At 41.2% G+C, this 17,628-nt stretch overlaps 1 protein-coding gene across 2 annotated transcripts; it reads right to left on the reverse strand.

Annotated features, from left to right (window-relative positions):
• Positions 1-474: 474 nt before the first annotated feature.
• Positions 475-15,804, reverse strand: PLP1 (proteolipid protein 1). Of its 2 annotated transcripts, none has more exons than XM_039852343.1 (7): positions 15,566-15,804; positions 7,084-7,270; positions 6,343-6,604; positions 5,096-5,264; positions 4,543-4,616; positions 3,670-3,735; positions 475-2,576 (listed from the first exon to the last, which is right to left on the reverse strand). In XM_039852343.1, exons 1-7 carry the CDS (start codon positions 15,567-15,569, stop codon positions 2,505-2,507), a joined length of 834 nt encoding a protein of 277 aa, XP_039708277.1. In that variant the 5' UTR covers positions 15,570-15,804; the 3' UTR covers positions 475-2,504. The 2 variants fall into 2 exon arrangements, with proteins under 2 accessions (XP_039708277.1, XP_039708278.1); XM_039852344.1 differs by having other exon boundaries at positions 983-2,576; positions 6,448-6,604.
• Positions 15,805-17,628: the final 1,824 nt, after the last annotated feature.

A 17,628-nucleotide genomic window follows, 5' to 3' on the forward strand; every position in this document is an offset into this window, starting at 1 on the left:
GATAAGCATTATTTATGTATAAAGCATTAAGGGCTCATTATTGGAAAATTCAAACAATTCAAAGAAAAGATGACAATAACTTAATCCTAAACATACCAGTACTGGGCACCATTATCATATTAAAGAAGTAAACATGTTTGACCCTGAATTAGCAGAACACTCTAAAACCCAACTTAAGAGAAAAGAAACCTTAAAACAGGCAATGAATTGGTATCAAGATCTGAGTTCTAGTCCAAGTTCAAATATGTATTTATTGGGTTTCTTTGGGTAATTTATTTTGCCTCTATTTCTTAGTGTTTCCAGACGTAAAATTAGAAGCAATTTATTTACTCTATTATAGAGAATTTTTGTGAGAACGACTCTGGCAACCTGAAAAATAAATGAGTTTCTTGGACAAGGCACAATAAAAGTACAATTATTCGAGTTCTATTGTGGAGTTAAACAGAATACTTCACTCAAAGGACACAATGTTTAATTGAGAACATTCTTAATTTTATTTTCTTTAATTTTATAAAATACATTTTTTAAGATAAGTTTCTAAAAGTTTACCCTTTATGTGTGTTAAAATTGAAATTCTATATCAGAAATGAAGGAAATACTTTCAGTTGATTAACTTTCTTCCTGTGTGTATATGTATGTATGTATGCTTGGGAGGTTTTCAGGGAAGAGTTGGTTATTTGTTATGTTATTAAATCAAAACAAAATACAAGGTATGGATTACTTCACTTTCTTTGATCTTGATTGGTTTCTTACAGAACTTTTCCATCTCCTCCCTCTATGCAGCCTGGAAGCTTATCTGGTATACCAGTCTGAAAATGAATATCAAGTGTATTTTTGTAAAGATCTTACATCTCCTTAAACATTGCTGAAACCACTTTGGGAGAAACAAAACAAAACAACAAAACAACTCTTTACAACAAAAGAGGCACCTACAGTCATATCTCTAAAATCTTTTCTTCAATAAAGACCAATCGGCCTTTTATTTTTTAACCCAAAGTTAATAAATAAGAAAGAGAAGACTGAAACTTGGGAGCTATTCAGGTTTCACACTCTTTCCATCTTTCCTTTTCTGTGGAAGCTTGCTAACTGAATAGCTGATGACGAATACATTCAGCTACGAGATCTATACCAGGAAAGAATAATCTGTATGTTAAATATGACTCTTTAACACACAATGTATCATTGCTAAATCAAACCATCTCTCACTAGCCGGAAAGAATGATCAACCAATGTTTAAAATAATAGGTTATTCAAATTGAGGTTCAAAGTCACCAAATCTATTTCTTCGAAAAACAAAGTAATTTGTAGAAAATCCCAATAGATGCATAGAACAAGCCAATTTTACATATCACTGGTGATTTTTAACATCCAATTTCCATTTGTTAAAGAATTATATTCAAAGAATCATTCTCCAGACCTTTTTGGTACAACCCCAACCAAGTGATAAACAAACTGGAAAACGTGAAATGTGGATCATTCTGAAACAAATCAAGATCTTCAAATCACCCACCATGACTGAATGAATAATACCCCATGAAAAGAGCACCATTGCGAAGATACAACAGAGGCCAGAGTACACAACTAATTAACAGAAAAAAGACATGCAATCCAAAGAGTTATCTATCCTGTGTCTACCAGAGGGCTGGCTCAGTTTACACTGTTAGCCACTAACAACTGCTGCTCAAGCCAGTCTTTTTTCAGCTGAGCTAGTTTCTCTAGTCTCAGCTCCTTGAAAACCCCAGGGTTGTCATGGTAGCTGTTCTCAAGGAGAAGATTCTGGCAGCACCTGTTTCTCTCTAACGAGGTGTAAGGCCAGGTGCCCCCTTTGTCTACACAGACACTATGCTCCCTTATGCTATAAGTTAGGTTGGCTGAGTTAGAGTTTAAATGGTCCTTTGCCATTGGGGTCAGTGCTCTCTTTCTATGGGTGAAAGATCCTTGCTTTGACCCCTTCCCAGATGCAATAGGGAGATTTGGGCAAATGCTCATATTGTTTTGCTGTCATTCTTTTTCTTTCTTCTATCTTCAGTGGTAATAGGGAGATAAGAGTGAGTTCTCTGTTTTGCACACCAAGGAGAATATATTTGCCCCCTATAGATGACAAGGGACCAGGTATATCCCTTCTCTGAACATATTTTTTCTCCATTTCGTTTCCATCAGTGGAAGTGCCCTTTGAAAAGAAAATGCTTCCTGGTCCTCAGGAGATGCTTGAAAATTGAATTAGAGCCTCCATTTCTTTGTAACTTGCAGTTGGGGAGTCACCATGTTAAGCATTTCCCATTTCTAGCAGGAACCAGCTGTGAAGCAAAATGACTAAAAGAGGTACGTAAGAGGGAAGAGTCCACAGAAAGACATTAATCACTGCAAGACTCTCCTTTCCTGTTACACTTGTCAAGAAGAGGGCCAGTAAGTGACAAAGGCAAAGAGTTAAAATGGGAGATGCAATATTCTAGGCTGTGTGGTTAGAGTCTCACTATTAGAGAAAAGGAAATTTCTACAGGCAATCAGAACTTGGTGCCTCGGCCCATGAGTTTAAGGACGGCAAAGTTGTAAGTGGCAGCAATCATGAAGGTGAGCTGTAAGGAACAGAAGGGAGAATATGAGTGAAAGTAGAAAAGAAAGCTCTCCCTCCTCCAATCCTTTTGGGAATGAGGAAGGGTCGAAATAAAATCATAGCTAAATAAAGGAAAAACTTCTGTTCCATAAAAAGCAACAAAGCCCTGTATACTTGACTAGAAGTCCTCTCTGAGACATTTCCTTTCAATGGTCCAAGCCCAGAGAAGAAACTCGACAAGGATTTATTCCACACCTATGCTTGGCCTAGCACTGAGGTAAGTGAACAATACATGGGTTCTGCTATCATTCTAACTACATGTCTGAGTGACCTGGAGTCACACAGTTCCTGCTGTAGACACAACACCACATTATGCATTATAGCCTTCCTGTGCTTAATGCATCAGTTTATTTTAGAAAATGAGAAACAACTCATCTCTGTTATAAAAACCTCAGCAGTAGGAGGCAGGAGTTCTTCAAGTTTATTCTTAAACATTGACCATTTATTCAATGACTTCAGATGAATTGCTTCACCCTATGTTTTTAATCTGAACCATAAACACACTACATTGACACTGCATTGTAACACCATCAGCAAGATTTGGGACATAGAATCACATTATAGTAATAACAATCCTCACATACTGTTAGGTATTTTCAAGAGAGTAACTAAATCCCTTAAAGAGTGTCCAAGATAGAGTTCTATTTACAGTATATAGAATCCCAGGCTTTGGAAAACCCATATTGAATAATATTTCAGTGTTCTTGTCATTGATCTGATGAGGATGTGTTGAGAATTCATTGTAATGTATGACTGTAAAGCATCTGGCAATATTACATGCTCTGTAAATGCTAAATAATATCATTCTTAACTATGAATCTCTTACCTCCTCTTTCCTCACACCATTTTTCTTGTTCCTGTCTAATTTCTGAAGTTTTTCTGCCTTGGCAACCCAAAGTAGAATTGCACAGTCTCTACACTTCTCTTTCTCTTCCGAGTAGCTTCCTACCAACATTTCAAGGTTAGAAAGAGTCTATCTTTTTGCCTTTCAGCATAGCTGGACACCAGCTATCCCAGGACCATTGATTTGCCAAGATCATTCAAAGACAACTCACCAGCGAAACCAGTGTGGCTGCAGCCCCCACAAATGCAGCAATAAACAGGTGGAAGGTCATTTGGAACTGCAAGAAAATGCAGAGAATTGTTTCTTGCAACAGCAAAAATATGGTCCACTGTAGATCATGAACGCAGCTTTCTGAATGTGTTGATATCTTTCTCTTTCTCTGTGTTAATTCTGCATCTTTAACTAAGTTGTCACTTCCCTTAGTTTAGTCTTCCCGTTCCTTAATGTACACCATAGCACCTAGCCCCATAGAACCCAGAACCCAGAATACTCATAAAATACTCATAAAACATGTTAATCAATTGTTTTTGTACAATTGTGTCTAAGAATGCAAAATTTAAAGCCAACATTTTATTTTCAAATAAATTATTTACTGCCTTCTTTCTTGGGATTTGCTTTTATTCCTCTGCCTCATTTGTGCACATTATCTGTTCTCAATACAGTGTTTTCTTTTTTCAAATGTACTGTTTTTTTACTTCTCATAAGAGATTGAAAAGTTCCAAACTGAAGGTGTTTTGTAAAATCCATGAATGTCTCTGTATACAACCCATGTTCTTGATAAGGTGTTTAACTAAAAGAAAGAAAAATTTCATGTGGGGGATTTTACCATTAAGCTCTATATTTACCTAAAGCTACAAATTTCTTTTAAGGGAGGAAATCTTGGAATGGAAAGCTTTCTATGTAGTTCTAAGGAATATAGATATTTTTACCATTATGCTCATTGGCTCAGGTGTACTCAGCCAATATTTTGTAAAAGACAAAATCCAGCAAAGAGAAACTGTGGTCCTTGAAATGGAAGTCCATGTGTAGGAATTCGTGTGGTACTAGACATTCCTCTGTAAAGTAACCCAAATGGCCCACTCACCTCAGCTGTTTTGCAGATAGACAGAAGGTTGGAGCCGCACACTTTGCCAGGGAAAGCATTCCATGGGAGAACACCTAAGTAAGACACACAAGTCAACTGAGGTGAGCTTCACGGAGTTGTGGGGCCATATAGAGATTTTCCTTCAGAGCCCATCTTCCATCTTTAATTATCTTGGCTGAAAAGGTGGACCCTACTAACAATCAGGATCCTCTTTCTAAGATTTACCAAAAAAAAAAAAATAGCAGATGGTATTGAATAGTTGTGAAATTTTGAGTTTGTTATTGAAACGTGCTGCTACTGGGTTGGGAACAGCAGTCAACTAGGGTAGAGCATTGTGTGCAGCCAAGAAAACTCCCCTCACTTCCAAGAAGTTTCCTTCCAAAGGAAGAAATCCTTCCAATTTCAGTGGAGAAAGATTAACAAGCTAAGATCCAGGCATCCATATTCTTATTTTTTCTCATAATTACCACCCTCTTTACCCTAAGTGAAGAACCAAATACATAGTTCTTCCATAAGAAGATTGAGGTGCCAAGGTACACATGCACTAACTCACCATACATTCTGGCATCAGCACAGAGGCTGCCTATACTGGCAGAGGTCTTGCTGGGGAAGGCAATAGACTGGCAGGTGGTCCAGGTGTTGAAGTAAATGTACACAGGCACAGCAGAGCAGGCAAACACCAGGAGCCACACAATGGTCAGGGCATAGGTGATGCCCACAAACTAAAACAATTGACATGGGGTGGTTAGAAATCAGCATTAGCCTGCAGATGTCAAAACACAAACTGAGAGATCCTGGAGTGGCATGTGCCAGACATGAAACCAGATTCCAAGGATCTCCACCAAATAAAATTAGTAAGCAGAGCACCTCTGTCAAATGTCATTGGCAGTATCTACTAGAGAACTGGCCCCAGACGTGACGGAGGGTGATGGGAATGGGTAAAGGTTGGAGTGAGAAGGATCCCTGGGTTAGAGAGGCTTCAGGAGATTTTTTGGGCAGATAAGGTGTGAAGAAATCAAAACAGATCTTGAAAGAAAGTTGTGCCATTCATCGCCTTAGGCTGAGCTTAGAAAATATTTCTTGTCACCGGATTTTTGATCCCTAGTCATTGAACAAAGCCAATAGGAGATTTGAATTTCATATCCAAAAAATAAAACCTTTCTAAGCCAACTGCTAGACACAAAAGACATCACCATCACCAACAGATGTTCAGCCCCCAAAGGACCTTTAACTCTAGAGACTGAAAACCAATGTGTGTTTCAGTAGAAGCACGGATAGCCCTCAGACAAAGATGAAGCATTAAATATGCAGATTTATCCTAGTTCCCTCTGGGACCTCCAAATGTGTAGGACCCCAGAATATTGTGAATTCCACCTTGGAGTCAATTATTTAATTTCCATGATCCACCTTCTCTTTCAAATCAGATACCTATATCTCAATCTCATGGGCTGCATTTTAGACTCTTGGGCAGTCAGATCTACTCTTGTTTTGGTCCCTTCTTGCGGGGAGTAAAGGGATACCAACAGATGGCTTAGAAATGGTCTGATTGTACAAAGCATCCCACAAAACTCATGCTTTTCATTTTGAGATGAAAATTTTTAGGGAACTTTTTAAAGGCAAGGCTACGCCAGCTGGGCACCACGTTCTTCCTGACCTTCTCGTTGGGCTGTAGCCAACACTTCCTCACTCAAAAGCCAGGTCCCTGGAAAGGACCCAGCCTTGGGTGGGGGTGAGGCCACAGACTAACGCCCAATTGTCCCCCACCCCTTGTTATTGCCACAAAATCCTGAGGATGATCACCTTGTCGGGATGTCCTAGCCATTTTCCCAAACAATGACACACCCGCTCCAAAGAATGAGCTTGATGTTGGCCTCTGGAACCCCTCCCCTTCTGGCCCCCTGTTACCGTTGCGCTCAGGCCCTTGCCGCAGATGGTGGTCTTGTAGTCGCCAAAGATCTGCCTGACTGCACCGGTGGTGTAGAAGCCCTCAGCCAGCAGGAGGGCCCCATAAAGGAAGAAGAAAGAGGCAGTTCCATAGATGACATACTGGAAGGCATGGATCCTGCATTAACAGATCAACAAAAGAGACCAGGGAATCTTATTAATTGAGGAACTAGTTTCCTTCCCGCATAAGTGGACACTTGAGTGGACACCTAAACAAGGATAGGGATTCTTTAGAAGGATCACTAGGTTCCTCCTCCGTCTAGTCATTGGGCTTCACCCGAGTTCTCCATACCTACCACTGCAGAGGCTCCAACTCAGTCAATGTTAACCTTACCGAGCAAAAGTTAGAATACATGGGAGAAAGCAAGGGCAGGGGGCAGTGGGCAGGCAGACCCCTCTTTTCTGAAATTGGCACTTTCCCCTCACTTAGGGCTTCAGATGTGGCACAGGTGGAATCTGCACACAGAGGAAAAATTCAGGAATCATTTCTGGTGTCACACCAATCCCCCACTAACCATTAAGGTACTGATGAGTTCTATATCTACAACATGGAGAGAGGGGAAAAGAGGAGGTTTAAGTGGAATGACAGGTACTTACACATTGATCAGATACTCGTAGTCCTGGTAGTTTTTAGAGAAATAGGTCTCAATTAGTTTTTCTGTACCAGTAAGTGCTTCATGTCCACAGCCACAGAATAGTGCTACCCCAAAGAAACACAATCCAGTGGCCACCAGAGAAGCAAAGGGGGCCCCTACAAGACATCTTGCACAGCACTCTAACAAGCCTAGGAGAAAAGAACAGGAAACAGTCATGGATGTACAATAGGAAGCTCATGTCATTCAGACCTCTCTGCCAGACCAGTCAGGCCCTGTGTTCACATGCATGGACAGAGTGTCACCCCAGAATACAAAAGTAGGAGAATTTAGAACTTTAGGCTTCTGGAATGTGAGATTGACTCCCAAGCCATACTTTGTTCCATTCTTGAAAATAAATCTTTACCTTTCCCAGAAATTGAGGTGTTTTTTTTTAATAATCAGTAATTCAAGTAGCAAGCCAGAGAGATTATGCAATTATTCTCTCCTTTCTTATCATTCTGGTTTGTTTGATTTAGTCATTAATCAACTCTTAAGGAGTACCTACTATGTGCCTAACATTGTGCTAGATGTTATGTGAGATGTGAAGACATAAAAGACAGATTCAACCATATGGGAGTCTTGTTTACTGAAGAAGAATGAGTTAGGTAGACCTAATATTTTCAATTAACAATCCCAGGCAGTCAAGGAAGTGATTACAAAGAGTTAAAGCACTTAGAGTTCCAGGAAGGAGTGAGTGCAAGCCAGAGATATAAGTATAGCCAGATAGGATTTGGGCCTTGAAGAGCATTCCAGATAGGGGTAACTTTGGAGATTGCATGCTCCTGGATATTCCCAAAAATTGTATGTTCTGCATAGAATGCTTGATTTTTCTTAGTCCAGATACGTGAAAAGCAGCCCAAAGGGAAGGAGGGAACTGGCAGAGGACAGGAGATGGTAATGGGAGAATTACTATTGTTATTTCCAGTAATAAAAAGGCAGGCTTAATAATTTTTGAATATTTTGTATGGCTGATTTGTCCCCATATACTACAGCTTAGCCAATGTCCCCATCCTCAGTCTTACACTACAGTTCTGTCAAAATAGCTACAAAGAGACTTTATACAAAGTCAGCAAAGCATGAAATGTCTTCCTGGCATGATGAAAACACACCAGGGCTTGGGAGCACAGGTGTCCTAAAATGTTAACAGTCCCTGAGATTCCCAGACCAGCTGAGAAACAGGAAAGGCACACAAGAAATCACAGACTCCGGGAATAGCTGTGCCCCAAGTACCAGCCCCATGCTCTAAAGTGTCACATGGAGTGAAACAACAATTTTCAAGTAGATGACTGACTAGATGGGGAAAGGATGGCTCCCTCTGGCCTCTTGGCCTGATCTCCAAAAAGTAGAAGAAATAAAAATGTTGATCTCTTCAGAAAAGGATTATATATATATATATGTATATATATATATGCACACATATACATATATATGCACATACACACATATACACAGAATTTATTTATCTATTCATATATAATATATACCTATAATATATGAATTGTTTCTGTATTTTTATATATTATATGTATGCATGAATTATTTGTACATATGTACATATATGTGCACACACAAATAATCAGCAAATATGCTGAGGAGCTGCTATTTTGGAAAAGCATGTTGGGACTCCTTATAAAAACAAAATAAATCGTATTAATATTTAGGTTTCGATTTTTATGCAAAGATCACTTGTCTATACCAGGGTACAGGGACCAGGGGAGTCCTTTGCCAGACCCTCTTAACACTAGTACTGTTTCCTTTTAGCCCTGAATGCTTGACCATCTTGTGATTTACATGGCTGAACTGCATCAACGTGAACAGATTCCGAAGGACCAAATTTTCTCTATCATGGGAAAGTTGAGGTGGAGGCATTTGTCTCTGTTTTCAGAACCATAGAATGAGTGAGTCCTATTTTCCACTGTTTCCTAAAATGACAGCCCTTCCTTGGTCCTCAAAGAGCCTCTTTCTCAAAGATTCTTATATATCACACCAGAGATGAGGCTTGGAAGCCCAAGCCAAGCAAATTAAGTAGTTAACATTTGCAGTAGAGCTGAATTTCTTTCCTTTTCCAAGAACTGAAGCACTGATGTCAGAAAACACGGCCTCTATTGGAAGCAATTTCTAGCTGTGCTGCCTTAAGTGGAAGCAGAGTTTACTTAGCATGAACTTTGCAATAGTGCTTGGCAAGAGTGTCTCATCAATTGGCCCACACGGGGTGTGTGTGTGTGTGTTATTGTGTGTGTGTGTGTGTGTGTGTGTGTGTGTATCCTGTGCACACACATGTGTGTTGCATCATGCACACACGTGCACATACACACATTCACACATGTACACATGCAAATGTGCACACACATGCATGTATACATCAGAGAGAAAAACATAGTAGTTGAAACATTTCAGAAATTGATCTTCCTCTTTCACAACAGGTTAAGATACTAGTTGCATCTTATAAATCATGAAAAGGAGCTTGAAAATAAACAGTGCTGCCATTTTCTTTCTCTGCATATCCAACTCTTCCCCACCCCCAAAACTCTTAGACTCTTCTAGTAAAGAAGGTCTCTGAAGCCTGAGGGTGGAGGGAGGGGAAGGTCAGTGACCCCACTGTTCCTTCTCTCCCTAACACGGGGTCAGCACTTGGACAGAGCCCTCCATAGCTCCCCCAGACAAAGAAGCCTTGTTTTACTCTGAGATCTCAGGAACCTCATTGGTATTCTACAGGGGCCCACAAGCCTGAGGGTGGAGAGGGAGTTAGACCCAGTGAACAATGGCAAAACTGTTTGTTTAGAGTAAGAAGAGCCATCCATCCTAACAAGTGAACATCCTGTGCCCACTCACTCACTCCAGCTTTTTCATCCTGGGCAGGGCTAAATGATGGTGCAGGTGCGATCAGGGGTGAAGGAACTTGAATGCTTGCTAACCAGATAATTCTACTCTAATTTTTAGCTGATGCCCCCTTCCAGGGCTGTAAAGAAGAAGGAAAATCCTCTTTAGTGTATCTGATCCGTTGATCATCATCCAAAAAACCAGAGTGTCATATGTAGTGTTCTTACTAGGTAATAAAGGATTAGGCCTCTGGAGCAACTCTGAATCACCAAATGATACTCTTTCTTCATACACCCATTTTTATTCTATTTTCTTAGACCTCAAATAACTTAGCACATCTTTTTCTGCTCCAAAATTGCTGCTCAAAGCAAGGGACAAGAAGAACATAGGTTTTAATGAATCTCTAACATGGAATCAGAAATAATCAGCCCTGGATAGTTGAGCTATAAACAGTTCAACAATATCAGCATAAGCATCAGACAGCCATGTCTTTGCAATCAAAATGAAATGTTTGTTCTCGGGGTACATGAGTTCATCAAAAGTGAAGAATTTGTCAGTCTGTTCAAGTAAAAAATCAAATTTGGGGTTCCAACTGGGAAAAACTCATAACATGCAAGAAATTGTGTCTTCATTAAAGTAGTAGACAACCAAAACATCTGAGAAAGATTCATTGGGTTCACTTTCATTTTTCACAGCCCAAGAAATGTACATGGGAATGTAAGAAGAAGAGCTTAAAGCCACAGGCTCCCCATTTCAGAACACTATGATTGAAGGGATATTGGTGTGATTCAGGAAGGCTGTGAGAGATTCTGGAGAAGTTCCTTGGGTTTCTTAAGCGACATTCTCACATTTACAGACTAAGTACAGCCTGGGACATAGAGAGTTGGCATAAAAGAACTATATAGTAATAATATTACTCAATACAACCCAATTGGATTAAACCAACTGACTTTAATGAGAGGTCATAGAGAAAGTACTTTCCTCTTATTTCTATTTATGTGTATTCAGTGCCATTATTAAGCACGTTAGCAGCAACCTAGATACTATGAGAAAAAAAAAGGAATTATAAGGACCAGTTCCTTTCTTCAAAGACCGTACAGCTTTTTTGAGAAGAAACTTATGTCTGTGAATCAAAGGTTAAAGCTACCTACCATCTAATGTTTAAAACTATATAACCAAAATCTGTGGGCAAAATGTAAGCAAAAGGGAAATGTTTGGTTTTGGCTAGATTTATCTACAAATTCTCAAAACTAGGTCTAATCAATCTGTGATAGAACTTCAAGCCATTCTCACTAATGATCTTCACAGGAGTCTGACAAATATCGACAGGCCCTTGTGACTTTTATCCAGATCCATGTCTAACCAAGGGACTGTGTTGATCCTGATACTGTCTCTTTAAGCAAGAGCCAAGAGCTCTCAAGCCCTCCCTCCTTTCCCATGCCCTGGGCACGCCTCAAGGACCAGCTCCATGATGGAAATTCACTGTGAGTCTGTGAACTTATCAAAGGAAGGAGAGGAAGGGCTTTCATCAAATGGGATGGTAGAAAGAGACCAATTGTTCCTTGAACAATTCCCAGCCTGTCCCTTGAATCCAGCTGACAAAGGGGGAGATAGAACCCTATACAATAGAGCTAAACAACAGGCAAGTTCATTGAGTAAAAAACTGGCCCCATCTCCCTAGGTCTCTAATCTGCACTACAGTTTTACCCTCCTCCCAGAACCCACCCCTTAACCTCACCCCACTGAACAGAGGACTCCTTGATCAGGGCCTATAAGCAGTTGACAGGGCCAAGATGCTAAGACAGCCGTGACTGGTACTGGGAATGGATGGGGATCAGTGGGTGGGTTCTAGGAGTAAAACAACAGTCATCAGGAGGTATTAGATACAAAGATTTTGCTTCTGGCCTTATCCTGGTCAGACAAAGCCCTGCCTATAATTTTGTCTTTCCTACATGAAATCAATACTGACACCACATTCAAGGGCTAGAAAGAGCCTGCAGCCACTGGGGCATGGGAATCCAAGACTATCCAGTCTTGCTGGATAGTCAAGTCATACGGACAGAGTTAAACCAAAAGGAATCTCAGCCTTCTCTCTGAATATGAATTATTATTACCATAGCAACAACATCTGGAACACCTTGTTTACTATACTCCCTGATCCTCCCCAAACACACATACACACACACACACGCACACGCACATGCACACGCACATGTAGTGATTTATGCCCAAACATTGGGAGGCTGGGGTAAAAGCTTGATTGTTAAACTCTCCCTGACACACTGTGGAAAGGTGAAAGAGAAGCACCTGACACTAAGCTAAGAGACAACAGTTTCCATACCTTATTCCTTAGGTCAGTCTCCCACCAATTTCTCCTCTCATTGGTTGCAGTGTGAAGCTGATCTGGGGAACTTTGTTACCTTCTTTGGGATGTCACTGACTCTTTTCCAGAGTCATGTCTGACAGAGAGCTCAGAGGTCAACACAGAGCTGACAGATCACCCTTAGGACCATTTAAAAATAGTAAAGGAGGAATTAATTTATCAGTATTTGCTAAGCTTTTGATGAAAGTTTGGCACTGGGTAGACCTTGACAATGGGAAAGGAAAACTGCTGTTTGCCTGCCATGGCTGATGTGAGCCTTCTTGATCAGTTCACTGCCCTGACTAGATCTTCGCTAGACCTGAAGTTCTGTGGACAATGAGGGCATTCCTACTGCTGCTTTCTTTCAAGGCCAAGAACTAAACCCTAAGTATGGTTTTCAGGGCTTCGAGATAATACACAAAAAGTCAACAAGAGAAAAAAGATGCCACTGTCTGGGGTTCTGCCTTGATGGGTTTGGAAACTATACTTCCCCCTACATCCAACTCCCAGGTGTTTCTTGAGCCTTGTTACACTGAGATAGCTTTGGGAGAGCAGTTCTGGTTGTCAGGTTGTTGAGTAAACTTGGCTTTCCTAGCCCAGAGCCAAGATGAAAGACCCTCGAAGCAGAGCAGACTTTTCAATTGGCCTGGCTCTCCAATAACTCCTCTGGCTCTGCAGGGCCAAGGTGAGAGGTGGAGTGGGGAAGACTATCTGTGTTCGTTCCAGTCAGTGTCTCTAAGAGTAAGTGAATGTGCTGGTTTGGGTCTTCTTTCTTTTTAGCTCCTGGAATTCTAATGGCATTTTTGGTGGGATTCAGTCAGCATTCAGGCATTTTGTAAAACTAGACCCCTGTTCTGCCTTGTCACTTTTTGCCTGGGCTACATTCACTCTCAGCCAGCCAAAACTACACTGCTGGGCAAACAGCCACCTTTGGAGAGAAGCCTCACAGTTTGGTTACCAGGGTAACAGTCACTGTTCTCAGAAACAAGCTAGCAGGAGCCAACGTTTTGCTATTCAGTAATGGCATTGTGTTACTGAGCAGAGAGTAATCAGCTACTGCTCTTTGGATCTTTTCTGGTTCCATTGTTATCTCAAAGACTCATTTGGAATATCCTCCTCCCAAGTTGGAACAAGGTTTAATGAACTATTATTTCCCTCATAAACCTTTTGTGCAGACACTATTAAATTCACTGTTCCCCTTTGCTTTCAATCTTATGGGATTCTATATGGTTGAGATAGTGAGCTCCCTGTTCCTGGAGGTGATTAAAGAGAGGCTGTAGGAATATTTAACTGGCTGTTGTTGAAGGGACTCCTGAACTGCAATTTCACTCAGTTTCTCAAGTTCCTTCCAACCACAAGTTCCATGATATTATGTGTCTACTATGATTGTTAAATAGCCATACACTCCATGTCAGAAGTAGTAGCAATTCAGTTCTTTGTTGGAGATGGTCTATTATTTACAGAATATTTGAAATATTTTGTTATTGAATAACTGAAAAGTCATGTACACCTGGCCCACGTATCGCCCACTACTAGGATCTGGGATCCAATACATGACCTCAACAGTGCCCTTATCTGTGGCAATCAGCCCTGGAGGAAATCATCCAGCCTCCAAAACAGGAAACTGTCCCTGTGGTCACTTTATCTGTTCCTGCTTTTTCCTCAGGGCTTTAATACTCTGAGAAAGTTATATTTAGCATCATTTTTCACTCTTTGTTTTTAATTCACAACCTACCCAAGCAGCTGCCCTGACATTAGGTAGGGTTTCTAATGTTACTTTGGGTAGGAATTGAGTTTCTCAAACATGCACCTCTCACCTGGACACTCTCAGTTGGTCAAATAATTCTTACCCAGAGCACCAAGTGCAGACAAAGAAAACCCAACCACTTTGGAAAAAGTAAAAGTCAGCCTGTATACAAGGGATTGTATAATAATCAGTATTATCATGATTTACAATTGTTATCGAGCTTGCTTGCCCATTTTCAAAAGACTTTCACATCATTATAACTTGATTTTCACAACCCTGAAAGTATACAAAACTATTATTGTGGTCTCCATTTTCCAGATGAAGAAGTGATAATTCAATGACCTACCCAAATTCACAAAGTTTATATGTGGCAGATGTGGGATTAAAACTTGGTTGTGTTGACTTCTAGTCCAGTGCTCTACCTTCTTAATTATCCTACCTGAATACATGCTTCAAGGAGCTCTCTTGGCATTTCACGATGAAACAACCTAAAGGCTGACACCAGCTTAATAGAATTGAAACCTATCTTCCAGGATGTTGCTGGAGTCTTCTGGGTACTACATCTGATGGCGAATACACAGGGCAATTGATTTTCATTTCATATAGGATGCATTTGAGCTGCTGCTCTTGTTTTTCCAGATGTGAGCAATGTCTACACACCTGTGTGGCATCTTGTGTGGACAAAGACCCTGTGCTCTGCACAGCTTGCTCTGAGTAGACACTACCAGAAACCAGGCCTCATAGCTTCTCTATTTATAGAACCTGTCAAAGCCCTCAGTACTCAGCCAAATCAGCAAGAGCTCTGAGGTCCCAGCAGCCTCCTTGTCATGGGAGAGATTTAGAATCCAGGCCATGCCCTCAGGAAGGCTGTCTGTGATATTTGTTAGATATGGTCACCCATACACATGTGCACACACAGACACACACAGGTACATACACACATACCTACTTATATCTATTCCCCATGGTAAAGCCATTGAAGACTTTATTTTAATTTCCTAAACTTAAGATTGGCCTCCTCAGTCATGGCCAAGCCTGAATCCATCTTGCCCAATTCCCCAATTTCCTATCGTTATCAAACAGGGTCTAAATTTTGTATTAAGCAAGCAGTTATTTAGTATATCTGAGGGCTAGCCAACACTCAGTTGCTTCCAGCAGAACCAGGGATGTTAGCTGACACACCCATTATCAGAGCCTGGGAACCAGGGTAAAAGAGAAGGTAGAAGGAAGTGAAGAGGTAGGAAGACACATGACCACATCCAGCTCACTGGGCACTCTCTCCAAGGACCTGTGAGACTCTACACATGCTGCTGGAATTCTTTGGCAATAAAGCATCACTCTCAATACAGCAGAGAAAGAGTTAATCTAACTGAGTGCTAAGGAATTAAAAAGAAAACAAGTGCCAAAGCACAACTCTTTTAAACCATTGAAAACCCTGAAATCTCAAAGTTGAAAATTCTCTTGCACATTCCTCTGCCTATTTGAGTCTTCCATGCTAAAATTTTTGCAACTCACCCATATCTTTGGGATTCTGACTGCAATTGTAGCCGGCTGGCTAGTCTGCTTTGCGGCTGACTTTGTTCAGCTTGAAGGATCCTGGTCTCTCCAGTCTCCTTCTTCGGTCCTTTACTTTTTCTCTCTGAGTATCTTTGTCCTCTTCTCCAGCAATGAAAAGGGCTTTCTGATTGACAGACAACCCCCTTAAAGGGACAGGCCTGCTTTCCTCTTCCTCTCTTCCACCCCTTCTCCTCCTCTTGCCCCCACCTACTTAAAGATATTCCCTTCTCTAAGGGATTCATCTTCTTTTTCTGCCTTTCACTGCCAATTTTGTTTTTTCCCTAAGGCTGTCTGTGTGGAATTTCACTTTGCTGCAGAGACATCTGGAAATGTGGTTTGGGGCTGGAAATAAAAAGAAGAGCTTTTGGAAGCCTCCAATTGATCCTTGGATCTATTTGGTGTAGGATGTGGCAGCACAAGTGTCAGAAGCCATGGAAATAGTAGCTCTGGTGAGGGGGTCAAGGTCAAAAACCTACCTGCTATCTCCCAGAGTCCTTTCAACTCTGGCTCCAACCCTACCTCTCACTCACAGCTGCCATTGGCCCTGTCCACCTTTCCCCTCCCCCCACTCCTTGGCAAATAAGTACCCTTCCCCAACCTAGCTCCGGAAACACAATAGAGAAGAAAAATTTGTCTTTTAAAACAATTTCTTCCAAATCCTCTAACAGAATGAGGACAAAATACAAGTTGTTGATTCCACAAACAGATTTTGACCACGCTGGGAAAGGCTAGAATTGTTATAATTTTATCAAGAGGACAACAGAGACCTGGAGATGGGGCCAGACTTGTGCAGGTTCACAGAATAGGCTAAAGAAAAAGGTCAGAGTTAGGGATGTAGGTGATTTCCAAAGAGGGTAATTGACTCAAGAACATAATCTGAGATTCAGGTAGCCAATATCCCATTCTGAGAATGTAGTATTATCAGAGAGCTGAGGGCAGGCCAGTGAGAGGCAGGGAGTGGGTTGGGTTGAAGCAGCGAGCACCAATGAGGGTGGAGAGAAAGGGAAAGAAAATATAGTTCTTGCCTCAGAGAAAGAAACACTAAGAAAAAATGGCAAAGCAGCAAAAATAGGGAAATAATATATGAAACCTGCCTCATCAATAATAATTGTTTTTAAAGACTATGAAGGTGTTTGAGTGCCCAGTGTCAAGTGGGATTAGCCTGACAAGGTTGTCTAGAAGAGGTGAATCTTAACCAATGTCTATCTTGGCTTCTTGTTAGTGTTCTCTAACCCTTCAGGAGCTTCTGAAAGGCATAACTCTATTAAACTTGAGGCCCATATCCTCCCATGGGAGGGCTTTGAGGAAATGGATTAGCATATAAGTGGAGGGGGACCTGTTGGAAGACTCCAGGAAAAGAAGGTATGGGCCTCTAGAATTTTTCCTATGGCTTTGGTTTGGTGTCAGAGAGGAGAAGAAGAAGGTACTGAGAAGAGCCTAGAATCTTCCTGTGGTGGGAGAGAGGCAAGATTGTGTTTTACAGTTTTCTCTTTGAGCTATGATCTTGGACTTGTTTCTGGCTTGGGCTCTGTTGTTAGGAAAAAGGTGAGTCTTCTGCAGAGGCCCTAATGGGTCCACCAGAGTCCTGCATCCTGCAATGTTGGAGGCTTGTTCAGAGTCCTAGAACATTTATATCTTTTGCTGCCCCTTTTGCTGACCAAGACCAGAGCAGACCACACTAAGGCCATACGACTGAGGGTAGAGTGTCCCAAGACCCCTGGCCTTACCAACCCTGCTCTCCAGCCATAGACTCTATATGCTGAGGAAGCTGGGTTATATGATTGTGCCAAAAATTAACTTCTAGATGTTTTTTGTCAGAATGGCTCTGGAACAGAGGATGGACCAAGAACAAGAATTCCCCAAATGCGTGCCCTCAGCTCCTCAGATGACAGAAGGAACTGAGTCCAAACTTTGGGGGTTCTGATTTAGGGATGAGAGAGATGGTTTTTCACAGCTTGAATAGATAAGGTAGCCTTGCATGCAGGGGAGATTGCTCAGGCTGAGCCCTCTCACAAATCTGC

The sequence above is a fragment of the Pteropus medius genome, unplaced genomic scaffold (assembly GCF_902729225.1).
Source record: "Pteropus medius unplaced genomic scaffold, Ma_sr-lr_union100, whole genome shotgun sequence".
Taxonomy (NCBI): Eukaryota; Metazoa; Chordata; class Mammalia; order Chiroptera; family Pteropodidae; genus Pteropus; species Pteropus medius.